Source organism: Pogona vitticeps, chromosome 1 (genome assembly GCF_051106095.1).
Source record: "Pogona vitticeps strain Pit_001003342236 chromosome 1, PviZW2.1, whole genome shotgun sequence".
Lineage (NCBI taxonomy): Eukaryota > Metazoa > Chordata > Lepidosauria > Squamata > Agamidae > Pogona > Pogona vitticeps.
Genome location: NC_135783.1, coordinates 204304412 through 204332103, shown reverse-complemented (window position 1 = coordinate 204332103; position 27692 = coordinate 204304412). Strand labels below are relative to the sequence as shown.

At 42.0% G+C, this 27692-nt stretch overlaps 1 protein-coding gene across 1 annotated transcript in view; it reads left to right on the top strand.

Annotated features, from left to right (window-relative positions):
- Window positions 1-27692, top strand: part of LOC110076902 (uncharacterized) — a 65804-nt gene that overhangs the window by 22525 nt on the left and 15587 nt on the right. Inside the window, exons 15-31 of the mRNA XM_072981698.2 lie at window positions 773-841; window positions 3107-3175; window positions 6921-6989; window positions 7492-7560; window positions 7660-7728; window positions 8521-8589; window positions 9489-9560; window positions 10693-10761; window positions 12455-12526; window positions 14712-14780; window positions 15707-15775; window positions 15867-15935; window positions 16506-16574; window positions 21782-21850; window positions 22401-22469; window positions 23147-23215; window positions 25460-25540. Coding sequence (XP_072837799.2) covers window positions 773-841; window positions 3107-3175; window positions 6921-6989; window positions 7492-7560; window positions 7660-7728; window positions 8521-8589; window positions 9489-9560; window positions 10693-10761; window positions 12455-12526; window positions 14712-14780; window positions 15707-15775; window positions 15867-15935; window positions 16506-16574; window positions 21782-21850; window positions 22401-22469; window positions 23147-23215; window positions 25460-25540 — 1191 coding nt within the window. The remainder of the gene's footprint in view (window positions 1-772; window positions 842-3106; window positions 3176-6920; window positions 6990-7491; window positions 7561-7659; window positions 7729-8520; window positions 8590-9488; window positions 9561-10692; window positions 10762-12454; window positions 12527-14711; window positions 14781-15706; window positions 15776-15866; window positions 15936-16505; window positions 16575-21781; window positions 21851-22400; window positions 22470-23146; window positions 23216-25459; window positions 25541-27692) is intronic.

Here is a 27692-nt window from a genome sequence, read left to right as displayed (position 1 = left end):
GAGCAGCTGCTGCCATAATATATGACTGGATAGAACGCTCAGCAAGAATAAATGATGTCTTTGTGATACCTGAAAGGTTTGCTGGATGTAGTTCAAACACTTTCATACTTTTGATGCAACTGAAATAAATTCAGAGCTTTTTAAACACGGCCGCTTGTAACTCTTGATAATTCATTGATAATGCATTTTGGTGAGAGAGAGTGTGGTCCAAACAAGAGGAGACCCACTGGAAGAAACCCCGTTGCTTAGTGTAGTGTGTTGCACTAGAGTAGGCCCATTGAATCTGTGGGGGATTTGGTGACTTAGCGTAGTAAGCCGCAATTAGCATAGTCCCATTTGAAGCAGTGGAACCTGCAGAGATAACTCACCAAATCCCTGCTGACTTAATGGGCCTACTCTAGTGCAACTTACTACACTAAGTTCCACTGAGACAAGTCTCAAGTGGAGGAGGCCCATTTGAATCTGCGGAACTTATGGAAGAGTTGATTCACCAAACCCCCTTTGATTCAATAGGCCTCCTTCTGTGCAATTTCCTACACTAAGCAACAGGATTTTGGCCATTGACTCCACAGGATTTGGTAACATATTTCAGTTCCATTGATACAATGGGCTAATTCTTTTTGGAAATAACAATTGGATTTAGGCCGTAGACATAAGTACCGGGGAAAGATTTGTTTCACTTCTTTCTAGCGCTCCAAAAAACATGATATCAAAGAAGTGTCTGCATTTTTTTCAATCTCAGACAATAACAAACCTTTCTTCTTCTCCCTAGGGTGACGTTGGTTTCACAGGGCGACCGGGCCCTGTTGGCCCACCAGGAATTGGAGAACCAGGTTTACCAGTACGTACCGGTTCAAAAAGCCTTTCATTTGCCCAATGGCTAAGAGTAATGGTGCTTACATATTCACAACATTGTTCTGGAGGTGATTGTTCTTTTCCTATCAATTGCTGGCAGTCATGAATAAAAGTGCTCATATCCAGTATGCAGGATTCCTTCCCGTTGGGTCATCTGTCTGCTTGCTCCCTGTGGGAACAGAATATATCGGCCTTTGGCCACAACTCTACATTTTACGTTACAAGGCACGGGAGCATGATTTTAATTTTTCACCTTCTGAGGCATTGGTTTTGTCAGTAGAAAATGTGGGTTCAAACAACCAGCACCAAGAACGTATTTCTGAGTTCATCTGACATCAGTCCATAATGGCGTGGAAATTTTAGAGATTTTCTAGCATATGTCAGAAATTACAGTCAAAAACACCTTGCTGGGACATTTTATAATTTGCTACAGCAAATATAAACATAAAGGAATGTGTAGTTCTTGAGATACAATGGTTATTTCGGATAGCTTCTGTTGCCAAGCTGAAAGGTTAAAGGCCACTAGAAAAAATGTCACAGTTTGCTGAATTTCTGATGTTTACTGTAATTCAGAGTCAGCCATGTTGATGCGTAGTAAGTAGGATCTACTTTAGTTTTTTCCATAGGACCTTGAGATCCACGAACTGAAACCTAGTGCAAAAGACATCGAACTGGAGAAGTCTGAGCCCAGGGATTGATTGATTAATTAATTAATTAATTAATTCTCATATTTGTAGGCTGCCTTTCTGTTGATGAGGGGACGCAAGGTGACTCACAAGTGTTGCATGCTACCAAACAACATTTGCCATTCTTTCACACAAAAATCGCTCCGAGTTATTACTTCCTGCTGCCAGCGGTCTTTGGGTGTTCCCAGACAGACGTTTCCTTCTGTTACCATTTAGAAACTACTGTACAGCTGTCCCATCTTTTCCTTCTCAGAGGACTTCCTGTGATAAGGAAAAATATGGAAGAAGCAGTGGAGAATCAAAAGAGAGTTATGAGTGGAACAGGAAGCGCCTATAAAATTCAGTGGGAAATGGTGGTGGAATGACATGAAAAAAAATTACATCTGAAACCAAACCACATTTGGTTGGAATAATGGGGAATGGCATATTTTGTTGCTGCTCTTGTTGAACAATTGGGCCTAAGAAATCCCCGCCAATCTACTGCAAATTAGACACAGAATTATGAGTAGAGAGCAGACTGGCTCCTCATCCAAAATACAACATATACATCAGAAAGAAACAAAGGTACACTCGTAAGCCTGTGGCCATGTGAAGACAAAAGCCTTGATAGATCACTCAGGTGCCTGGCAAAGATGCAGAGAATGAGGGAAGAGATGGGGCTGTTCTTAGAAATGGAACGTTTGGGCTATGTTCCGTAAAACCCCACCCCACCCCAATCTCATATCCAAGCCTATTATTTATTATTGCACTAGTTTTGTACTGTTTTGTTCACAAACCCTGTTTTGTACTCCTTCTAACAACCGCTGAAGTTGCTGCCAAATGATGCGGATACTCCTGCTGATATTGTCATGACCAGGGTTATCAGTTGATCTATTACCTTGCCTTCCATATTCTCCACCACTCCGTCCCATCTACCGGGTGGGGTGGGTGAGTGGGGAAAACCTGGGTTGTGTGGAACAAAAGTAGGACAAAACTGTGGCATGGACAGGTGATCTAGAGACTTAACTGCAAACCCTACACTGTGAGCTTTGCATACACACTGTTGTGTAGGTGTACAAAACTAGGAATTTGTGTGATTGAACTAAGATTCTTTGGTAGATAGGGGAGATGTGAGACACAGAAAAACAGAACCACTGCCATGTTGCAAACCACTGGCTTGTTGTGTCTGTTTTAAAGTCCTCTGCAGATAATTTTAAGGCTTACTGAACTCTCAGCCTGTAAGTGACCTCATAAGAATCTATTATTAAAGTTAATCTTATGCTTGACTGCTTTGTTGGATTATTACAGGACAAATCTTGAAACCTCACATTTTAAGGCTATTTTAGTCTGCTGTGGGCCGGGGGGGAGGGGGGAGAGACAGCTAGCATAATCTGGTATAACCTGTTGTTTCTCTAGTTCATACCTGTCTGGTATTTTATATATCATGAATTACTGTAGCAGTTTGGGGCAGGTTGGAACTAGGCCCCAAACCACAGAGACCGACAAAGATCACATTTGGATTGCTCTCCTATGGATTCCCACACTTTTCTTAGACTTCTACAAATTTTATCAAATATTTTTTACAGGGACCTCAAGGACCACAAGGAATTCAGGGAGAAAGGGGACCTCCGGGAGAAGGCCTTCCAGGACCTAAGGTACAAAGTACAGCTGCGCAAATTGACTTTGTATTACAACTCCCCAAAAATTCCCCCGGCAGCAGGGGAATTTTGGGAGCTGTAGTCCAAAACTACACATCTGCGGAAGCTGAGTATAATGTGGACCGTGGTGCGTACATAAACGCCATATAGTTCTTAATATCATTTATTTTAATGTAATGTAATGTTTCATTCATACCACTGTTATTCCAAACTCTGTATGATCAAAATACATAAAGAAACAGGTTGTGTTCTGTTGTGTTCCTCAGCTTCCTAGAGCTGTGGGAGGGTCTTTACTCCACCAGGACTTTGGTGGGTGGAAATTGTTTTCTCTTTCAGCCCCTTTGCACTGTCTCCCATAATGCTCAAAACATGCTTCCAGTCTTCTGAAGCGGATTTGAGAATGGAGGGATCTGTGTTGGGAATGGGAACTCAATGAAAATGGCCTCCTTGGCTTGACTTGTATTCACAGAAACTCTTGTACAGCTGAAGAGCCTTCTGTGACTGGAGGGCTTCTTCCCCATAATAGCATGGTGTAAAATGCTCCAAGGAGGATTCAGTGCTTCTGAAGGGACCAAGGGCTGGAGTGTGGAGGAAACTTGATTGTGCTTTGTGGCCCTGGTGGCCAATGTTTTGGGATCTGAAGGCCATGTGTGGTGACTGATAATGTGCATACATGTGCAAGACACATAGGTAGAGACATACAGTCACAGACATCTGTAAGGCTTATAGCAATCGCTCCATGCATGAGTGTTGTGCCTCTACATGGAAAGCTACTCCGTAATACTGTTAAGGATAATATTTTGTTGTCTGTTTTCTAGATAAATATAAAATGCTAACTGAAAAATGTTTGTACAGACTGGTACCCTGGAAGACATGGTGTAGTTCTGTCCTGGAAAATATGCCACAGCACTTCACAACAGCTTAGTGAAGTTAAGGATGCATTAACAAGCTGAAAACTACAAAGGAGATTTAAGCAGGCAGAAACAATGCAATTAGTTAACCTGGAATTTAGCCAGAACAGCAGTGCTAATAGAACTCAGTCCTGATTTTACCAAAAATAGAAGAGAAATTGAGGCTTAATAGATTTATGTAGACTTTCCCCTCTACTTTTATCCTGCCAAATATCTCTGTACTTTTTCTTATCTGCACAGGTGATAGTGTAATAGTTCCATTTCTTCCAAAGAAGAAAGAAAGAAAGAAAGAAATCAAATATCTGATCTATCAGAGGCCAACAACCATTATTTAAAACAGAAAGCTTGAAAGAGGTACATAGAGGTTTAGAAATTTAAAAGTTTTGTACTAGGTAGTAAGGAGCATTCCTCAACCAATAGAGCAGGAGTTAATAAAAGCATGTCAGTTGCTATAATAAGGACACCGACTTAAGAGCAGGCTTCTCCCAATCTCAAAAGCTGATTTGCCATGATAGATCTGGCAGTACCACTATCAATCTGTAGGATTAGATGCTTGGGAATATACAATAGCATGAACCTTCCCATTATTGCCTGGTTGTGCCTCTGCAATGAGCTGTCTCTGAATAAACTTTCAACATAAAATAATAATGATAATGATGATGACGTGCTGTCAAGCCAATTTTCAGAGTTTTCAAGGTAGAGAATAGAAGTGATTTACCATTCCTTCCTTCTGGGGGAACCCTGGAACTGTGCAGCTTGCCCAAGGCCACAAAGGGTGGCTCTTCTCCCTGGTGGCACAGTGGGGGAATCAAACTCCCAACCTTGGGCTCTGCAATCAGAGACCTAAACTTCTGAGCTATCCAGCCAGCATATAAGTCATTCATTTTGATTAGGACTGACTTTGTGTTCTACTTGGGGTAGAACCCTTGCTATTCTTTGGAAGTCTGCATTCAATTTTCTGTAACTTTCCCTATCTCCCTTGCATTTAGCTTCCCTTCTCCTCTCTGCTATTTCTAAAGCCTCATTGGACAGCCACTTTGCTTTCTTGCATTTCCTTTTCTTTGGGATGGTTTTTGTTGCTGCCTCCTGTACAATGTTATGAGCCTCTATCCAAAGTTCTTCAGGCACTCTGTCCACCAAATCTAGTTCCTTAAATCTGTTCTTTACTTCCACTGTGTACTCATAAGGGATTTGGTTTAGATTATACCTGAGTGGCCCAGTGGTTTTTCCTACTCTCTTCAGTCTAACCTTGAATTTTGCTATGAGAAGCTGATGATCAGAGCCGCAGTCAGCTCCAGGTCTTGTTTTTGCTGACTGTATAGAGCTTCTCCATCTTTGGCTGCAGAGAACATAATCAATCTGATTTCAGTACAGTGTATTACCCATCTGGTGATGTCCATGTGTAGAGTTGCATCTTGAGTTGTTGGAAAAGAGTGTTTGTGATGACCAGCTTGTTCTCTTGACAAAATTCTATTAGCTTTTGCCCTGCTTCGTTTTGAATTCCAAGGCCACACTTACCTGTTGTTCCTTTTATCTCTTGTCTCCCTCTTTTAGCATTCCAGTCCCCTATAATGACAAGAACATCTTTCTTTGGTGTCAGTTCTAGAAGGTGTTGTAGGTCTTCATAGAGTTGGTCAATTTCAGCCTCTTCAGCATCGGTGGTTGGTGCATAAACTTGGATTATTGTGATGCTGAAAGTTCTGCCTTGGATTCGTATTGAAATCATTCTATCATTTTTGAGATTGCATCCCAGTACGGCTTTTCCCACTCTGTTGTTGACTATGATGGCTACTCCATTTCTTCTACAGGATTCTTGCCCACAATAGTAGAGATGCTAATCATCTGAATTGACTTCGCCCATTCCCACCCATTTTAGTTCACTGACACCTAGGATGTCAATGTTTATTCTTGCCATCTCCTGTTTGACCACCTCCAGCTTACCAAGGTTCATAGATCTTACATTCCAGGTTCCTATGCAGTATTTTTCTTGGCAGCATCGGACTTTCATTTCATTTCATTTCCAGGCACATCTGCTGCTGAGTGTCTTTTCGGTTTTGGCCCAACCAATTCATTAAATCTGGAACTACTTTTCCTTGTCTTCCGCTCTTCCTCAGTAGCATACTGGACGCCTTTCGACCTGAGGGGCTCATCTTCCAGCGTCATATCTTTTAGCCTTTTGTTTCTGTTCATAGAGTTTTCTTGACAAAGATACTGGGGTGGCTTGCCAGTTCCTGCTCCAGGTGGATCGTGTTTAGTCAGAACTCTCCACTATGACCTGTCCATCTTGGGTGTCCCTGCACAAGATAACCCATAGCTTTTCTGGATTACTCAAGGCCCTTTGCCATGACAAGGCAGCAATCCATGAAGAGGAATAATCCCATATATACTCCTAAATGTGCGTACTCAGAGATAAGCCTCACTGAGTTCAATAAAGCTTGCTTCAAGTATATGATTATAGGAGTACAACACCAATACATGTGAATAATTGGGTGTGTTTGTAATAGATAGGCTATATTTACTATTTAACGAGACATGGCTTGCACTTTCTCAAAAATGTGGAGAATTTAGGAATGAACCAAACAGATCTGAAACAGGAGATAGTAAAATCTTTTTAACATCTCTTTGTGATGACTAAGACATTGGACAGTAACCAGGAGAAAGAGAAAAGCTGTGATATGAAGAAAAACACTTCAGCTACTGTCTTTTGGATCTGCCGCATTTTGAATTATCGCAAAGTTTTAGCTGTCAGTATGATTGAACTGAAGAGACTCCAAGATTAAAGCACAGAGCGCGTTTGCTTAACTCCCGTGTAATTTTGGCTTACCACGCAGGGAGATCGGGGCTTTGAAGGACCAAAAGGACCTCGGGGCCAACCAGGCATTGGCATCAAGGGTGAAAAGGTGAGCAGTAAATATGCCAGGGGGGCTTTCAAAGTCCAGACAAACCTGAATGCCCTGTGACTGATACTGGTCCCAAAGGGTGTAATGAAGCAAAATAAAGAATTTGCTTTTTCAATGGATGTAGAACAATGCTGTAGTTTGGGGACAGATTTATGTCCAATAAACATCCCAAAGCCTCTTTTAACATCTTTACATGGTAACGTGTGAGATGAAATAAGAAGTGATTGATTCTGTGGGAAAGTTAAGTTTGGGAAAGAAAAGAAGAAGAAACCGAGGGACTGTACATGTTCATTGCAGCTGAGTCAACATGTATAAAGCTTACCATTGAAATACATCCTTAGAAGACATCAAATGCATTTGTCAGCTCATCTGTCCTGAGGCTACATCAAACAAGCTCCTTCAAAGGAGCTGTACTGAACTGCACCCAATTAGGATTCAGTGGTTTGTAAGAGATGCCATATATTGGCATATAGTGGTAAGCAACCACGTTTTCTTTTATCAGGGTGAAATTGGCCCACCTGGCTTGCCAGGGCCTCTTGGGTTACCTGGTGTTGGAATTCAAGGAGAGAAGGTGAGTCTGGAGGAGTGTAGATTTATTTATGTTTAAAATTGTTTATATTGTTTTGAGGGCATTCTTTCTTCAAGGCTAGTATTCTGATATATTTACTAGGGTGTAGAAGGCCCCAAAGGACCCCCAGGGCCAAGAGGACCACCTGGACAGGGGTTACCTGGACCTAAGGTGAGCAAACGCAACCGAAACAGAACGGTGACTGCTTGATTTTAATATCATAACCATCAAAAGATGTGCTGGTTTTATTTCAAGGGCATAGAAAATGCAGAGTTGCCATAATCCAGTTTTTCCAACTCCAGGTTTCTGCATATTATGCAAATTAAGTGCCATTGTATTAGTATAACATGTGACATTGTAGTTATGCAAATTAAGCACATTAGTTATCGAATTGCTTCTCTACCAACTTGTTTTAGCCTTGACATCATTTATATAGTAGCAACTGATCTGAGAGAGCCAATATGGTATGCAAAGATTAGAGTGCTGGATACGCAACAGGAAGACCCAGCTTCACGTTATGGCTTTGTCGCAAAGTTTACTTGGTATCCTTGTGCCAATGAGGACCTCTCAGCCAAACCTATCTCATAGGGTTGTTTGGGGGTGATGGTAAAATGTAATGCAGCAGTATGCATTGGTGATGCCTCGAAGGGATAAAATTTTCTTATACACAGAGGTTTCTTTTCAAGAGCCTTTAAATCACTTTTGACCTGCTCTGTGATATGTTTTCCTCCAAAAGGTCATGCCATAAATGATAAATTAGAGTTTACTGTTATGTCCAAACCCAGCCATTGAGTAAAGAATTTTAGATTTTTCTGACATTTGCTAGATGCATGATAAATAAATTGAGGCTTCATGTATTGATGTGGTGTTATAGCCCTGTTGAAAGTATTTTTTAAAAAAATACACAAGGATGTATTCACAGTTGTTGTGCTGCTTATGCTTTTCATTGTTTTGCTGTTTCAGGGTGATCAAGGTTTACCGGGAGAAACTGGAGCCCCTGGAGAAAGGGGTATTGGGGAATCTGGTGCCAAAGTAAGAAAATATTCCCAACGTTGTATATTAAATAGACTATAATTTTTCCTAGTGTAAAATCGCATTTTATCTATTTTCTAAACTAAACATGAATAACCTGTAGGAACCCATTGTGGTTTTATCTTATTACTCTATTATCTGTCCACTCTTGTGAGCTAGTGTTGTGAGCATCTGTGCAACAGAAGGTGCAGTCAGCTCCAGTGCTTGGAATTCAAGCACCCACTTCACTTTTCTCCTTTGGGGAAAAAAAGGGAGAGCATGGGTGCATTAATTCTCATCTACCCACTCCAACTTGCTATTAGCCCTTTGAGATGAGCTGACAAGGGCGCCCTCTTCTCTAGTGTAACCAATGTGGTCCTTTATCCAGTGTCAGGAATGTCTGTAAGCAGTTCATATTTTATAACCAACACTCTTATGGGTGCTGAAATACTTAAACGTGTCATCTATATCAGGAGATGATGGGAATAAAAACAGAAGGGCATTCTGTAAAACACCGGCCACAGAACAGCTTTGTAGTTTTATAAATAATTTCGGGGCACAATGGATGGTGTCAGCAAATACATGCATTTCTGTTTAAGACACTAAGCAGTCCAGAGCAGCCTTCCACTGCTTGTTACTCTCCAGATGCTTCAGAGTCCAGTTCCCACCAGTACTGAACACTGAAATCTAAAGCCTCTGGAGGTCACTAGGTTGAAGAAAGGTCGTTCCGATTCATAACTCATGAAGCCACATTTCTGAGGGTTGGGTTTAATCCAACCACAAGTATTAGACTGAGAAATCCAGCCCTGGGAACTGTCTTGATATTTCAAGTTACAGTATGGGATGTACGGATCGCTCTTGCTGGATGATGGCTAACACCTAGGTACGTTCCCATTGTCAGCATTTTTCATTTACTTTAGGGAGAACCAGGTTCTTCAGGATTAGCAGGCCTACCTGGCCTTCCAGGAGAAGATGGAGCACCTGGACAAAAGGTTGGTTTCTCTTCCTCAGAGAGTTGTTTAAATCGCTGTTGTTTAAATTGGCAGCATGACTTCAGAGTGCCGTCTGGGAGACTTTTGGGGGCAGTAGATCACTTAGTAAATTTGTCTCATGTCTGATGAAATGGACATGTCCATGAAAGCTCACATTAAAAAAATATAAAAGTTGTTCTTTAAAGTACCACCATGTTTTTGTTTCTTTTTTTTAACTTTTTACTTCTATTTTGCTTTTACCTATAATGGTAAATTTGAGCAAGTTTCATCCATAGTCAGAGATGTTTAACATGTGCTGTTTGGGGCTGGGCTCCTAATATGCGTATAAAATCAGGCATATGTCACGTTGACTAAGAGAGCAGTGATAAGCCCACATGGTCAAAGCTGGGATATACTGTAGAAAGGTCCATTGTTTAACACTTATATTGGCTGGTAGTAATGAAGTCAGTCAGCAATGTAATATCCTTGTACAGAACAGGCATTCTGGATCCTTTCTGTTTTGAATAATGTTTAATGGCTGAAGGTGAGTCAAATGGGGGTTAATCTTCCACCTTTTACCCTTTTTATCATATGTCTCCATGATATGGGGATACAAATCCATGTGTAACAAAACTGCTCAGTAGTTTTGGTTTCTGGCTGCGGAGCCAGAGGTTGGGAATTCGATTCCCCCACTGTGCCGCCTTGAGAAGGGCTGGACTCCATGATCCATCGGAGCCCCTTCCAGCTCTGCCGTTCTGAGATGACATATATCTTTACATCTACATAAATTCCAACACGTCGTCGTGATATCAGAGCTGATGTAAGTCTATGTCAGACTGTTTACGCACCACTTCAGAAACATGATCTTACTGTGATCTTTGCAGCTATCATGCAAGGAAGATCATCTTTATGATTCCAAAGTGCAAATGAAGCTGAACCAACTTTCCTTAAGGGCATCTAGTGGGTTGGGGGACAGGGAGACTAGAAGGAGAGATTTTATTCTGTATCTAAATCACTTTAGTGCACACAAATCTATATTGATGAATAACACTATTTTTTCTAATAAAAGATAACCAATTTGGTGATCTTCACTTTTTGTAGACTTTCCCATAAACTCTGTACACGTCTTTCTACTAGCACTCTATCTTTACAGGGTGAACCCGGGTTACCTGGTCTCCGAGGCCCAGAAGGCGCTCCTGGGATTGGAATACAGGGTGAAAAGGCAAGAATTTATTGGTTAATTTACTGTGGAATTATTATGAAAAAAACAGGGACTTGTTATATACTATTACTGTGTCACATCTTAGAAACTGGATTTCACCAAAGATCTGCAAAGTGTCGCTGGGGGTCATTCAAACGGAGTGTGATTTCAAACAGGGATACCATGGGCAAGAACATTCCCATACCTGCTATCTCACAGTGCAGTTACATTATGAAAATGAATCAGGAGATCAGTTGTGGTTTTGGAAGTCAGGTTAAAATCATGTGGCAGTCATGTGGTTTTCAGATTGGTAAGTGCATCCTCTTGGCAAAACTTTCAAACCATTTTTAAATTCTGTTGTATGTAAGTCAAAGGAGCTACCTTGGCTTCTAGAACTGTGGCAAAGAGAAACCGACCAGAGAAATTGACAAGATCAGCAGCTTCTAGACTTGTGAGGGAAGGAGTGATTTTGCCCACCCAAATGTTCTTTCTCTGCTGGCTCTCTTTTCAGATCAGACTGCAAAGTTCTCCTGCAGCCCCAAATCCATGGTCCTGGCATCCATTACTTGACAGACCATACAGTCAAAATTTACACCGACACAGACATTCACATATGCCAGAATCATTCAAAATAAATTGATTTAACAAGCGATTTAAAATACCTCTCTAACCAAAAAACATACTTCTCAGGCAAAAAAACCCCCACACTTTCTTGTGCATTGTGTACTTACAATTTTAACATAGATTTTGAACATGCTAAACCTGATTCAAAATCAATTTTTTTCCATGTAACCGAGCCCTCAATCTCTTTTTCCTGAAGTGGTTTATGAGACAGGTATTAAGTTGAGCTAGGTATAAAATGGCCACGGAAAGGCAAGGGCCAAGGTGAGAGAGGAAATCAACTGGTGGCACTTACTCACAGCTTCAATTCCCTTCATATGCTATAAGTTTCACAAAGATACACATCTACAGTTGTGAATGAAGCCCCCCGTTAGCACTATTTCGTGGAAAGACCTTACTCCAACTGTGGTTTAAAGAGTCAAGAACACATGGTCGGGGGAGAGGAATAGAGGCATTTTGCATACACTTCCAAAATATAGCAGTTTACATAGGCTTTATGTAAGTTTTTAAGACATGTCTGCCTAGCACCATTAATTTTCCAGGCAGCACCTTTGGACTAGTGTATTCATCACTTGTTTTTCACCTATGTGTCATTCCCTAAGCTTACAAAAACAGCTATTTCTGTGCCTGTACTTCCCAGTAAGCCCGTGGGCTCAACTGTGACCACACCTTTAGCTAAGCACTTCTCCTTTGCCTGTCGTGATATAACGACACTTGCTATAGACAAGAGAGAGAGCCCTTAAAATGGAAACTTTTTGTTTTAGCCTTCCAAAATGGAGGTCTGTCTCCTCCTGTGCATAATGCTTTTTTTCCTTTAAAAAGATGAAAGTTGATTAGCTATGGTAGGCCTGACTTGCAAGGAGTATGTTTCCTGTGTTCTGGTTGTCCAAAAAGAAAAATCACCAAAATAGAAGTTCCATCTGCAGAGTTCGTGTCAACCGAATTGTTAAAACTAAAATTTACTGGTCTGAATTCCTTCTGCTGTGTGGTACAATGTCTTTGTAGAAATTCTACAACAGAGTTAAAATACATTTTGTATAAATCATCCAACTATAGTTTTACTGGGTTTTTTTATCCACATTTTTACCCCTAGGGTGACCAAGGTCAAAGAGGTATACGTGGATTATCGGGACCAACTGGAGTACCTGGACCTGCTGGAGCTAAAGTATTGTTATTTTATTGTTCATTTTTACAATGTCAGGTGTCAGAAATGGGTGCAGTCGGGCAGGCTGAGTACGGCCAAGCTAGGCCTGAGGTTTGTCATACATTTTTCCCTTGCCCTGAAAAATGTGATAGCCATCAGAAGCCACCTTCCTCCTCCCCACACCACAGTCCAGCTCTTTACTTTTAAGACATTCGTTGGGCAAGGGCAAAGGATGACAACGTGTTGCATTTGACTGTGGCAGGCAGTGCCAAATGAGGAATGAAGGGAAAGTGCCAGGGTAAAAGTGAAGGGAGAGAAGGATCTCAGTCGAAGGATGTGGGGATCCTTCTACAAGCTGCTGCCCTCCCAGTGCACTACAACTTCCACCCTCCACAGCCAATATGGTCATCAGCTGGTTGGCGTTGACTATGGAGCTTCTTTTGTTCCCCTTTTAATTATGTGGAGTGAAGGGGGGAAATACCTACATAGTAAGGTATGGAATGTTAGCCTGCAGCAAATAAGATTGCTTTTTAAAAAAGGAACTCCTTGTGTTATCCTGTTAAGGTTTGCTTGCCTCATAGGTTGTAAGTGGCTAGTTTGCTTGTCTCTTAGGGATGTGGTGGCACTGCAGGTTAAACTGCAGAAGCCTCTGTGGTGCAAGGTCAGAAGACTTGCAGTCATAAGATCGAATCCACGTGACGGAGTGAGCTCCTGTCGCTTGTCCCAGCTCCTGCCAACCTAGCAGTTCGAAAGCATGCAAATGCGAGTAGATAAATAGGCACCACCTTGGTGGGAAGGTAACAGCATCCCGTGTCTAGTCATGCTGGCCATGTGACCACGGAAACTGTCTTCAGACAAATGCTGGCTCTGTGGCTTGGAAACGGGGATGAGCACCACGCCCTAGAGTCGGACACGACTGGACTAAATGTCAAGGGGAACCTTTTCCTTTACCTTAGGTTGTAACAGCGACTGTCATTGCCATGCAGGAAAGCTGTTTGTGGTGTTTTCTTTCTCACAATCTCAGTGCTGCTCTTCTACCCCTTCTTTCAATGTTAGCATTCCTGTTATTGTCCAGTGAAAACGGCAAGAACCTGGTGGCTCAAGCTTCTCTTGCCATCTCTCACAGAAAAAAATTATAAATACAACATTAGCTACATTTTTTTAAATGGAAATGATCCACATAAATGTTCCCCTTGCACCACTGTTTTACCCTGCAAACACCAGGATGCTTCTTTACAAGAAAATATTAGAAGCTAAGCAAAGTACTTGGACTTATTTAGCTTAGCAAACTACTTGTGTGTTGGATGGCCTAGATAGAACGGGCGTAAGCAGCATAAGGCCCTCAGGAGCCCAAATCCCCACCCCTGGATTTTAATTTTTTTTTTTCAAAAAAACCCAACAGTTACTCAAGAAGTCCCCTTGTGCCCCTTCTTGCTCATAGGAGGCATTTTTGCCAGTTTTTCAGTGGAGGGGCTCCCAACATCCCCCCCCACACAAGTGTGGGTTTGGTTTTTGGGTTTTTTGCAACTATTTTAAAAAACCTGATCAGTAGAGTATGTGAAAGGGTGTGGGTTTTTTTAACAAAAGGACATTTTTACATATATTTTGGGTGGTGGGTCCCTACAGTGGGTGTGGCCTTCCAAGGGCAAGTACATGTGATTCTCTGACCACTAGGTGTTGTCCCCACCCCACCCCAGCTGTAGTTTTTATTCCATCCAACTAGTCTACACAGGAGTACACTAAAACCAATTGAATTCAATGGGGATGTGATTTACCGTAATGCTTCAAGGATGAATGACAGGATCTGAGTGTAGACTTGAGTAACGACTGTGGGCAGCTTGTGACACAGCACAAGGGATGTCTCTTCCCCCCCCCCCCATTTTTGGATGCGGGCACACTCCTGTCGAGGCACAAGCTGTCATGGATTGCACCCAACCCTCCCAGGCTGGAGGTTGAGGTGCTGACTGTGCCCAAAGTTTTGCAGAACGTGTACAGTTGCAAAGGGCACCATTTCTTTCTAAAGAATTTGAGTTTTCTTAGTAAAACTTTGATTACATGTAATTTTAGCCACAGAGGAAACCCAGCTTTTCTTGTATTTAGGAAACGCAAGAGATGCTCTCTGAAAAAGCTTCACCTTTTGAACCTTTCTAATTTATTTCGCTATATTTACTGGAGGAAACCACCACTGTTTTGCTTCTTATGACAGGGTGAACCGGGTGCTCCCGGACGCCTTGGAATGCCCGGTCTTCCAGGACGAGCCATTATGGGACCAAAGGTAACAGCTGTCTTTCTCTTACTCCACAGTATTCACCACATGTGTCTAATTAGCCACTTAATGTTGTGATGAGGTTAACGATCAGTTGCAATTACATCTTCATCTAGAGAATTATGTAATATTTTTAAAAATCCCGAATCTGAGATACATACATTAAAACTTCAGAGGTGACAAAAATCATGCATGGAATCTCTTCCTTTAAAGCAGGAAATATTCAAGTTGATCATCATGCAAAATCATGCATGTGTCTAATTTATGCATATGTGTACTCTGAAAACCACCACCTCCACACATTAAAATTAACCATCATGACATGTCTCGGTGATTGTCATACGTCACGATGCTGGAAATTCCTAACTCACAGGATTTTTGGCACATGTGCTACAACCCTTAGATGAAGATAAATTCACAGGAAAATTAAGACCCTTCAGCAGTGCAAAATCAAAGTGATAAAGCACCCACACATGTTTTGGCTTTGCACTAATTCAGGTGGTGTGCAAATAACTGAAACAAATGAACAAATACTTTTTGATTTTCAAATACCAATTGCTCAAGAATAAACAATAGGATGAGAGGGAACTCCCTGCATTCACCCTTATGATCTGAGGTCAAGTTGAAGCACAACTCTTGAGGCTCTAAAGTGTGGTAAACTACAGGTGAGTGCAAATCTGGAGAGCTTCCCTCAAACAAGAGGTAGTCAGCCTCGCACAAGCCGGAGTTACCTTGCTCGTGCCAGGCCAGGGAGGAGCAGCCTTGTCTGTAATATGTTGCCTGCTTCTGTTCCTGAAGGGACTTCAGGTCTTGCTACCCATTTGTTGTAATAAATTAATAAAGTTGCAGCTCTGTTCGTCCCTACTTAGCTCTTTGCTTCGTCTTCCTCGATATTTGCTCTTGTTTCACAACTGCCTTGTATTTTTAAACTGAAGGGTGATGTCGGATTGCCTGGACCGCCTGGCCCAATCGGAGAACAGGGAATAGGGATTCCAGGAGCCAAGGTAATAAGTGGAAACTCATTCAAAGTGGGCAAAAAATACCTCTCATATGCAATCGTAAATGGAATGGGCATGTTTTCTTTTTGCAAAAAAGGGTGACCGTGGACATCCGGGACCACCTGGACCATTTGGACCAAAGGGAGATGGGTATCCAGGCCCAACCGTAAGTATGCACACAGAGGGATTCACATCTGTTTTTCGCCTGCCCTTTTAGATGACTATAATTCACATTTTTGAAAGTAAAAGGGTCTCTGGTGGGGAGGAAAAACTATGGATTAGGACTGAATAGATGCCAAGCATACTGCCTCGTTTGAATCTGAGTTATTGATACACTACCCCAAATCTTCACTCATAAGAGGTCTTAATTGCCATATGCAGTATGTCTTCATTCTGCCCCTTTCTCACTCTGCCCGTGCATAGAAGGTAACTCCACAATTCTCTGAAATATCTGCTCTTCCTTAGTCCTGAGTTAGATTTCTTTTTTTCAAATATTCCATGTGTGTTGTTTAAAAAAAAAAACATTTACACCAGATTTTTCCCCACCCCAGGGTAGTACTGTATTACAAATCCAGGTTAGTTCTCATCACCTTAGTCTCGACAAGATGTTTGTGGCATTATTTTCAAAACACAATCTTTCGAATAACATACAGTAGTACTGTACTATAATAAGAAGCCTGGGATGCATGCTATATCAAAGTGATTAGCAATTGATCAATGTACTTTGCAATTCTAGGGTCCTCCAGGTCTTCCAGGGGCTCCTGGAGAACAAGGCCCTCAGGGCGTTGGACTACCTGGGCCAAAGGTATTACCTCAAAGTTTAAAATAAAAATATCAGGTTAGGGTTTTTGACTTCTTCATGGATTGCTGCCTTGTCGTGGCGAAGGGGCTTGAGTAACTCAGAGAAACTATGGGCTATGCCGTGCAGGGACACCCAAGACGGACAGGACATAGTGGAGAGTTCCGACTAAACGCAATCCACCTGGAGTAGGAAATGGCAAGCCACTCCAGTATCTTTGCCAAGAACGCCCCATGATCAGAAACAAAAGGCTAAAAGATATGACGCTGGAAGATGGGCCCCTCAGGTCGGAAGGCGTCCAACATGCTACTGAGGAAGAGCGGAGGACAAGTACAAGTAGCTCCAGAGCTAATGAAGTGGTTGGGCCAAAGCCGAAAGGACGCTCAGCTGTGGACGTGCCTGGAAGTGAAAGGAAAATCCAATGCTGCAAAGAAAAATACTGCATAGGAACCTGGAATGTAAGATCTATGAACATTGGGAAGCTGGAGGTGGTCAAACAGGAGATGGCAAGAATAAACATCGACATCCTGGGCATCAGTGAACTAAAATGGACAGGAATGGGCGAATTCAGCTCAGATGATTATCATATCTACTATTGTGGACAAGAATCCCGTAGAAGGAATGGAGTAGCCCTCATAGTCAACAAAAGAGTGGGAAAAGCTGTAATGGGATACAATCTCAAAAATGATAGAATGATGTCAATACGAATCCAAGGCAGACCATTCAACATCACAATAATCCAAGTTTATGCACCAACCAGCATTGCTGAGGAGACTGAAATTGAACAATTCTATGAAGATTTACAACATCTTCTAGAACTGACACCAAAGAAAGATGTTCTTCTCATTCTAGGGGACTGGAATGCTAAAGTAGGGAGCCAAGAGATAAAAGGAACAACAGGGAAGTTTGGCCTTGGAGTTCAGAACGAAGCAGGACAAAGGCTAATAGAGTTTTGTCAAGAGAATAAGCTGGTCATCACAAACACTCTTTTCCAACAACACAAGAGGCGACTCTATACATGGAAATCACCAGATGGGCAATATCGAAATCAGATTGATTATATTCTCTGCAGCCAAAGATGGAGAAGCTCTATACAGTCAGCAAAAACAAGACCTGGAGCTGACTGCGGTTCTGATCATCAGCTTCTCATAGCAAAATTCAAGCTTAGACTGAAGAGATTAGGAAAAACCACTGGGCCACTCAGGTATAATCTAAACCAAATCCCTTATGAATACACAGTGGAAGTAAAGAACAGATTTAAGGAACTAGATTTGGTGGACAGAGTGCCTGAAGAACTTTGGATAGAGGCTCGTAACATTGTCCAGGAGGCAGCAATGAAAACCATCCCAAAGAAAAGGAAATGCAAGAAAGCAAAGTGGCTGTCCAACGAGGCCTTAGAAATAGCAGAGAGGAGAAGGGAAGCAAAATGCAAGGGAGATAGGGAAAGTTACAGAAACTTGAATTCAGACTTCCAAAGAATAGCAAGGAGAGACAAGAGGGCCTTCTTAAATGAACAATGCAAAGAAATAGAGGAAGATAACAGAAAAGGAAAGACCAGAGATCTGTTCAGGAAAATTGGACATATTAGAGGAACATTTTGCGCAAAGATGAACATGATAAAAGACAAAAATGGGAGGGACCTAACAGAAGCAGAAGACGTCAAGAAGAGGTGGCAAGAATACACAGAGGAATTATATCAGAAAGATGTGGATATCCCGGACAACCCAGACAATGTAGTTGCTGACCTTGAGCCAGACATCCTGGAGAGCGAAGTCAAGTGGGCCTTAGAAAGCCTGGCTAACAACAAGGCCAGTGGAGGTGATGGCATTCCAGTTGAACTATTTAAAATCTTGAAAGATGATGCTGTTAAGGTGCTACATTCAATATGCCAGCAAGTTTGGAAAACTCAACAGTGGCCAGAGGATTGGAAAAGATCAGTCTACATCCCAATCCCAAAGAAAGGCAGTGCCAAAGAATGCTCCAACTACCGTACAATTGCACTCATTTCGCACGCTAGCAAGGTTATGCTCAAAATCCTACAAGGTAGGCTTCAGCAGTATGTGGACCGAGAACTCCCAGAAGTACAAGCTGGATTCCGAAGAGGCAGAGGAACTCGAGACCAAATTGCTAACTTGCGCTGGATTATGGAGAAAGCCAGAGAGTTCCAGAAAAATATCTACTTCTGCTTCATTGACTATGCGAAAGCCTTTGACTGTGTGGACCACAGCAAACTATGGCAAGTTCTTAAAGAAATGGGAGTGCCTGACCACTTTATCTGTCTCCTGAGAAACCTATATGTGGGACAGGAAGCAACAGTTAGAACTGGTCATGGAACAACTGAGTGGTTCAAAATTGGGAAAGGAGTACGGCAAGGCTGTATATTGTCCCCCAGCTTATTTAACTTATATGCAGAATACATCATGCGGAAGGCTGGACTGGAAGAAACCCAAGCCGGAATTAAGATTGCCGGAAGAAATATCAACAACCTCCGATATGCAGATGATACCACTCTGATGGCAGAAAGTGAGGAGGAATTAAAGAACCTTGTAATGAGAGTGAAAGAGGAGAGTGCAAAAAATGGTCTGAAACTCAACATCAAAAAAACTAAGATCATGGCGACTGGTCCCATCACCTCCTGGGAAATAGAAGGGGAAGATATGGAGGCAGTGTCAAATTTTATCTTCCTGGGCTCCATGATCACTGCAGATGGAGACAGCAGCCCTGAAATTAAAAGGCGCCTTCTTCTTGGGAGGAAAGCGATGACAAATCTTGACAGCATCTTGAAAAGCAGAGACATCACCTTGCCAACAAAAGTCCGAATAGTCAAAGCTATGGTTTTTCCTGTCGTGATGTATGGAAGCGAGAGCTGGACAATAAAGAAAGCTGACCGCCGAAGAATTGATGCTTTTGAATTGTGGTGCTGGAGGAGACTCTTGAGAGTCCCCTGGACTGCAAGGAGAACAAACCTATCAGTTCTAAAGGAAATCAACCCTGAGTGCTCACTGGAAGGACAGATCCTGAAGCTGAGGCTCCAGTACTTTGGCCATCTCATGAGAAGAGAAGACTCCCTGGAAAAGACCCTGATGTTGGGAAAGTGTGATGGCAAGAGGAGAAGGGGACGACCGAGGATGAGATGGCTGGACAGTGTCTGCGAAGCAACCAACATGAACCTGACACAACTCCGGGAGGCAGTAGAAGACAGGAGGGCCTGGCGTGCTCTGGTCCATGGGGTCACGAAGAGTCGGACACGACTAAACGACTAAACACACACACACACAGGGTTTTTGAGCTGATTGTTGTGTACACTGTCAAATGGCTGGGAGGCTTCCCATAGCTTAGGAAAAAAGTGATTTGGGGGGACTACGCTGTTAGAATCAGAAGCTGCTCTTCAAACACTGTCTGCTATAAATAGCACAATTACCAACTCCATATGTGGTAGAAGATCCCATACATTATAATATACGAAAGCTTTCAAGCAATGTTGTGGAGCTGGCAGAGTTAAGATCTGTTTTCTCCGTCCTCTGTGGGCAAAACAATGGGCTATAACACTTGTAGGGCATTTGGACTTTGCCACCTGAACAACACACCCCAGGAGGTTCTCTTTTCCTTTTGATGGTGTGGCACTGGGTACAGGAGGCTGATATTCAGCCAGTTATAACTGACAGATCAGAACCGCCACCCAAGGCAAGATTGCAGGAGACGACAGCTTTCTTTCCCACTGGGGAAGTTCATTTTGGGTTCCAGCCATTGCTCCTTTGCTTGCTTCTAATTGACACGGTGTTGCTCTGAAGTCCTTCCAGCTCTGGATGCAGCGTTTCCCAATGCAAATTACCCTTCTGGGGTCCCACCTGTTCTAAATGCAGCCATTGCTGCTCCTCTTCCTCAGGTCTAACTCTGGGTTATCGGTTCCTCTCACTGCACCTTCTTCTTTTGATCGCTCTTTTACAAGCTGGCTTCTTAAGAGCATTTCCCCTTTGAAGAGGAGCTGTTGTCCCCGATTTACAGCTACATTGCCCTTAGGGAAGTCTGCATTTAATGACTTGAAAGATGTAGGGATATTTAAAGGGATTAGCCTGCCACATGTTGACTGATAATGGTGTTGGAGGCTACAGGCCAATTTACATAGACTAACATGAATACATTCTAAAAGCAAAACTACCACATGATACATGGTCCAGGATCCCCTTTGTATCCACACCAAGCTTCTCATGTCTTGGTATCATAGTATTGGAGCTAAGGTGAAAAGAGACAGACACATATTCTCTTATTATTACTAGGAATTTATCTAGACTGCTTTCTCATAAATGAGCTATTATTGTTAGCAACGGTGTACCATTTAGAGCTTTTCTCTAAATATTTGTTCTGTATCATTAAGGGTTATTTCTTTTATCTTCAAAAAAGTCCTTTTCAGCACATGTTTTAAATCCTTCATGCCCTCATACAAGATCTGTAATGTATACTGGTAGCCAGGAATGGAGACAGTCCACGAGAAGCCAGTGAGTTAAAATCTAGTGCTTATAAAGCGAGACTGGCTGTCAAGTAGCTCACAAAAAGCCAAATTATATGGCAGTAATAATATTTATGTCCAGATACTTTGATCCAAAAAGTGAGATATAAGCAGAAAAGCAGCTTCCACATAAAGATTTGCTGATAATTCTGTTTTCAGAGAGGTAGCTGTGCAATGGCACACTTTTAAGACGAATAAATTTATTTATTATCCACAGAATCTCAGATCTGTTGGTCTTAAAGGTACTTTTGCCTTTGGTTTGTTTTTGTCATACATTTTGATGACTCAATATCCAGTATCCTGTTGCATAGTTCTGCCCATGCAGGAGGAATTATGTCATCATTAGTGGAATGATCCCAATTTTGACAGGCACACAATTCGCATGCAGTGAGATGATATTGCAAGCACCCTGGGGAAAAAGGAAGTAATGTCGCCGTCTGGCATTGAAGATGACATTATTCATTTTGTACGGGCAGAAGTATGCAACAGGATACTAGGCAGTATCACTTACATGGGCAGCCTGGAAACAAATTTGCACTGCAAAATCCATTTAAATTTAAGGAATCTAATATGGTGGCCAGTTAGAAGAAGATATTCTTGTTTCCTCATGTTGCAACTCTCCGCTCAGGTTCAGGGTTTTAATGCTCCTCAACTAACTGTTAGTAGTAAATGAAATTGTGAAATTCTTACAAATGTAAATTTTTAGGGTGATCCAGGTACGAGAGGGCCAGCTGGGCTCCCAGGACCACCAGGGGAAGGCCTTCCAGGACCAAAAGTAAGTAAGAATTACATCTTCAGTTGGAATGTCATCTCTCAAAAATATGACTCTTTATTATATGTCATTGTTTGCCTTAATAATAGGAATAACGTAAATAATACAGAAGACTTAACAAGATTATTCAGTGTGAAACCTGTCAAGTCAATGGGATTTTCACAAGTACAGTACTCATTTACCAGTCTGTAACTGATTCAGTGGGCCTGCTCAAATAGCAGTTTGATCTAGGGTCTGAGGCTGCAACCTCACACACGCTTACATTGGAGTAAGCCCCATTGAACTCAATAAGATTTATTTCCAAACAAATATACCTAGGATTGTAAGGGAACTGTTTTTAAATGTTTACTTGAAAACCAGTATCAATAAAAGGAAGTGATCATTCTGAATATAGACATGGTTAGAAGCAAGCTGTACATGATGTTCACTAGGATGTCAAGAAACTTCCATTTTTGCAGAGATTCTTTTTTGAAACAGAAAGAACATAAATGCGGTAGTGTTTATTTCTTACAGGCATTTCTTCCTAAAGTTGTGATCCCCTTTCTTCACTCAGGGTAACGTTGGACGGCAGGGACCACCTGGAGCGTTGGGACCTCCTGGCGAAGGCATCCAGGGGCCAAAGGTACCCAGACTTCTAGCATTCAGTGTCCCCACGTAATGGAGCAGGGAAGGCGGACTTTGGGACTGTCCCAATAAATAAATAAATATAAGGAAAATCACAATCTCCGTTTCTTCTCCAACAATTCAGTGCCAAGAACTATTGATTCTCATGTAATTGACATGTAATCCAAGTCAATATACTGCAGGTAACCATAATACTTAGTACTGTGGCCTAATTAATATTGTAGGGGCTTGTACTGTAGGTCTTGGAATCACTTTTACCTCATAAAATTTTGGGCCGGGGAAGAAAAGGGAGGGGACCATATAAAACAAGACAGCCGATGGATGGAACGCCTCACCACCCCTTTTCCAAAAACCAACCAGAACTGGTCTCTTACAAAAGGATTCTTGGCACTGCCTGCAGCTCTTTCCCATCCTCTGCTCCATTCTTTACAGATCATTAAGATTACCCTGAGGTCCCTGAACCTTTCATTTTTCATTAAACATTTTATAGGCATTTTAGTTTGGTGGATAAAAGGTGCTGCTCATTTCTATGCCTGTGTGTCATACAAAGCCCCAAGTCCTCCGACTCAATAAAAATATAAGAAAATAGGAGGAATTCACTGGGCGGAACAGATTCCAGTGTCTGCTTCTATGGCAAAAGAAGGCTGAAATACCATTTTTATTTTTAATTTTTAGGGTGAGCAAGGAATTCAAGGAATGATAGGACCCCGTGGAGCTCCCGGAGAAGGGCTTCTTGGGCCCAAGGTATCCTGTGGAAAATGTATAGAAAGGACTGCATCCATATTGGAACTTTAAAGACAAATGAATTGATTTCAATGTAAAAATCTTGTGCCATAATATTTTGCTTCCCCCCCTTTCTCCCCGCCCCCATTTAATTTTCCCAATACGGCTGAGACAGACTAATGTTGCTACTTCTTTAAGGAAACTACCCCTATGGTCCGTTTTAACTATTTGTGGAGTTCTGTAAAGCAAACACAGGCTATAATGCGACACAAACATTTTAGAATAAACATAGGTAGATCTTTTAAAAAGTATCTGTTCTCTTTTTACTAACAATGTTGTTGTTACATGCTGTTAATTTGCCTCCAAAGGTTGACCTTTGGAGTGAGTTACCTCTGGAAGGCCTGCCCTCAGCAGCCCTGCTCAGCTCTTGGAAATGCAAGGCTGTGGCTTCCTTTTACCATCAGTTTCCTGCTCTGTGCCATCAAATCAGAACTGACTTATAGTGACCCGGTGTGTTTTAACATGCATGCTGGTGGGAACTCTTAGTATAGTAGGGTTTCATGGGATGCTAAGTGTGGTAGAGTGGTTGGAGAGGTGGTATAGCATTATAAAGGCCTGTGTTGAGATGGTTGTTTAGCTGGGGGAACTGTCTGAGGGAGAAGAACTGGTAAAACTGTTTTCCAAATACCTAAGTTACTTTGGAAGTAGTTGTTGTGGGTTTTTGGGGGGGGCTTTTAGTTTCGGGCTCTTAGTTTGGAAGCCTGATTAGGGCTGCTGGGAATTGCTCTGGAGTTGACGTATGTAACACATGCACACACACAACTAAATGATCTCCTGAAATGAGGAGATAGTTCAGGTGTTGTGAAATGTGCAAGAAAAAGAAGGAAAACATTAAAGCAAAGAGTTGAGTCAATAGTTAATGTTTTGTGGGTGTAAAGTTGTGCAACAGGATTTTGATTAACGGGAGTTAATTTTGTGTCCAGTAATGCTCATGGTGCAAAAACGAACTCCCGTTTCTGTTCTTCTGTTTAAGCGCAAGCAGGTTACACAGCCCCACTAGCGCTTGGTAACCATTCTCACAGCCTCAGAAGGTGCCAGCTATGAATGAGAATGTGGGGATTGCTCTTGCTACTTTGCTGTTCAGAAAAACCCACATAGGTCCTCAAACACTTTGGGGGGTGGGGAAGCATCTCTATTGCATTCATGAGGCCTGGTGTCAAGATAGGTAAACTTCATATTCATTACCTAACAGTCTCGTTTCAAACCCCCCAATATTCTCCCTGTCTTTCATCTTTAAAAATCTTACGGGGTTTTTATGATGTCTCTTTTGTTTGTTTGGCTAGTAGACCTTTTTTCTTCACCTCCTTACCTCCTGTTCCCTTATTTTATTCTGACCCTCACTTATTCTTCCCTGCGAACACTGTTTTTCTATCCAGTCGTAAACCTCTCCTCTTTTCTAAGATAATTTCTACTTCTGGGCATCCCATCCCTTAGATCTCCAGGAACCTAGAACCTCTTCTTACTTTCCCCCCCCCAGCTTGTGAGAATGTATTCTCTATTAAAACTGTGCCTTTGTTACTTACAAGAAGCTGCCTAATTCTCAATATCCGTGAACATATGAGTCGTGAATCACAGGTGTTGTACTATTACTGGTTGTGACATCATGCTTTAAAAGCCAAAGGTTTCTTGAATGGTTGGGGAAAGGCTTCGATAGTGAATACCGTGTTTTCCCAAAAATAAGACAGGGTCTTATATTTATTTTTGCTCCAAAAAAACACATGACGGCTTATTTTCAGGGGATGCTTTTTTTCACGTACAGCAATCTACATTTATTCAAATACAGTCATGTCATCATCTTCTGGTTGCTGCACAATGGTGGAGGGTGGGGGTTCACTTCACTGGGGCTTATTTTAGGGGTAGGGCTTATATTACGAGCATCCTGAAAAATCATACTAGGGCTTATTTTCAGGTTAGGTCTTATTTTTGGGAAAACAGGGTAGGTTGTTGTTTGAGCATGTTTCGGTATGGTCAGTGATCAAGTAAACAGACAGGTGGCCTAAGCCCATCAATGCATGAGTCTGGTGCTATACTTGGAAAATGTTCCCTACCCATTGATTTATATGATAGTCAATTTCATTGTAAAGGGAAATGATCTTTGGAATAATACTGCACTGTCTTTCCTCTTAGCAAATGACTGTTCAAACAAAGCTAGTTGAGCACACTTAAGGTGCTTTACATATGTTCTGTGCTGTAATTAACTGCCAGGGTGACCGTGGAGCTGCAGGAGAAAGAGGAAGAAAAGGTGAAAAAGGCAACATGGGTGATCCTGGTTCTCCTGGAGACCCTGTAAGTAGCTTGATCTTCCCCATCATATTTCCCATTGAATGGGTTGGACTCTAAGGCTCACATCAGGCTGGGTGACTCTGGAGGGTGCCAGGTTGGGAAAAGGCTGATTTTAATCACTAAGTCCCCTCCAGGCTGAAACATAATCTACAGATTCACCTTAACTGTCTGCAGTCATTCTAAGCAAATAATTTGAAATGTATTAGAAACGTATTAAATAAAGTATTTCCACTTAGGATAGATCTCCCTGCATTTAGGCAAAAAAAAACTGAAAGAATAAAAATAGGCATAAGCTTTGCTTTAGATCCCCAAAGCTAATCTTGAGAAGAGGTAATATGAGTGCAGGAACTGTTAATGGAACACTCCTTTCCGAAAGGTTGAGATCCTATATTGGAAATATTACCTTTTTGAATTAAAACTTACAAAATCTGCCAGCCAGTGAGACTACTGGCTATGCTGCTGGCTGGGAGATTCTGGAAGCTATTATCAAAAAAAGTAACTTTTCTAAACTCTGGTGGCCTTCCTGAGCTGGATAGAATAATAGGATTTAGAACAGGAATGAAAAACCAGAATTCCATTTTAGATTTGTTTTATTATAGTGGGCAGTCACTGCTTCCCAAAACCTTCATGTTTTTTTCTGTCATAAAAACACATATGACATTTTATAATCGTGTGATTATACCTGCTAAAGAAGACTGGCATTACCTTCTTCAGAAATCATCACTTAGAAGAGATTACAAACCATCCTGTTAGAAGAACCAGATTTACCTCCTGTTGGTTAGATAGGAAGGCAGTGAACATGACCTCTTAATGTACAGTACAAGGTTTTACATCCAAGCATGAGGTTTTACATTTGAACATGTCTATTGTTTAGAACCAAGTGTTGTTTAATGGATAGAGTGATGAACTAGGGCTTGTGATACCTAGATTCAAATCTCTACTCAGCCATGGAAACTTACTGGGTTTGCATGGCAATGGTAAAACCGCTCCCTAAATATTTCGCTTATCTTAAAAATTCAATTAAGGTTGCTATAAGTCATTTCTAACTTGATGGTATATAACACATACAATTATCATTTTAAAACTACCCATATTTTAACATTTCATTTTCAAACTACCCATATTCCCCAGTTTCTCATTAAAGCTGCAGCCCTATTGCCTCCCATGAACGGGACTGATGTTTGCGCAGGTACTCTACAACACCCATGTGGCTTAGCAACCTTGGGAATGGCACCCCCACACCGGGCAACAATATCTTGACCACACTTTGTGATGTCACTTTTCATCAACTTTATAAAGTCTCCAGCAGAGACTTTAGGTAGAGTCATCATGTCCTCAACAGAGGAAAGCAGCTTGGCAACAACTCCTGAAAACCAAAAAGTGGAAAAGACAAAAGACCTTTCCTCCAACAAAACAATTGGGGTGAGGAAGTCAAATCTATTTCACTGGACTGAGCAGGATGCTCCCGACATAGAGGTGGGCATCCTAAAATATACCTTTGTGGGGTTTTTTGGATCCTAAAGGGCTGCTTTAACAGCCTGATTTCATTGCAGAAGTACCAAAAACTTCTGCAATGAAGTGGTAATGTCTGAAAACCAAAAAGTGCAAAAAGCAGAAGAGCTTTCCTCCAACAAAACATCAGGTGAAGTATTCTAACAGTTTGGGGACTGAAATAGGCAGTGGGGAAGGATCACCAGTGACCACAAGTTACAATGACTCTGAAGAAGATATGAAATTGGAGGCATGACACCATCATCGGAAATGGAAGATGAAAGGCAGCTTCATCCAGCACTCTGTCAGCGGCTTGTGCTTAGGAAAGCAAAACTCCAACTTCAAACCCTCACTGAGGCGCCGCCATCGTCGTCCATGCCATGAGGGAACAGGCCGGGTAGGTGGGACTCATTCAGCCCTGGAAGGCAGCCCATCTAGGAGAAGGACAACTCTGACTTCAAACCCCCACTGAGGCACCACCATCGGCCTCCATGCCATGAGCGAGCAGGCCAGGTAGTTGGGACTCATTCAGCCCTGGAAGGCAGCCCATCTAGGAGAAGGAAAACTCTGACCTCAAACCTCCACTGCCTTGTGGCTATATCCACCAATGGAAAAGACTTCAGGAGCTAACATTGAGGCAAAATCCGGAGCCGGAGTCCTGGAG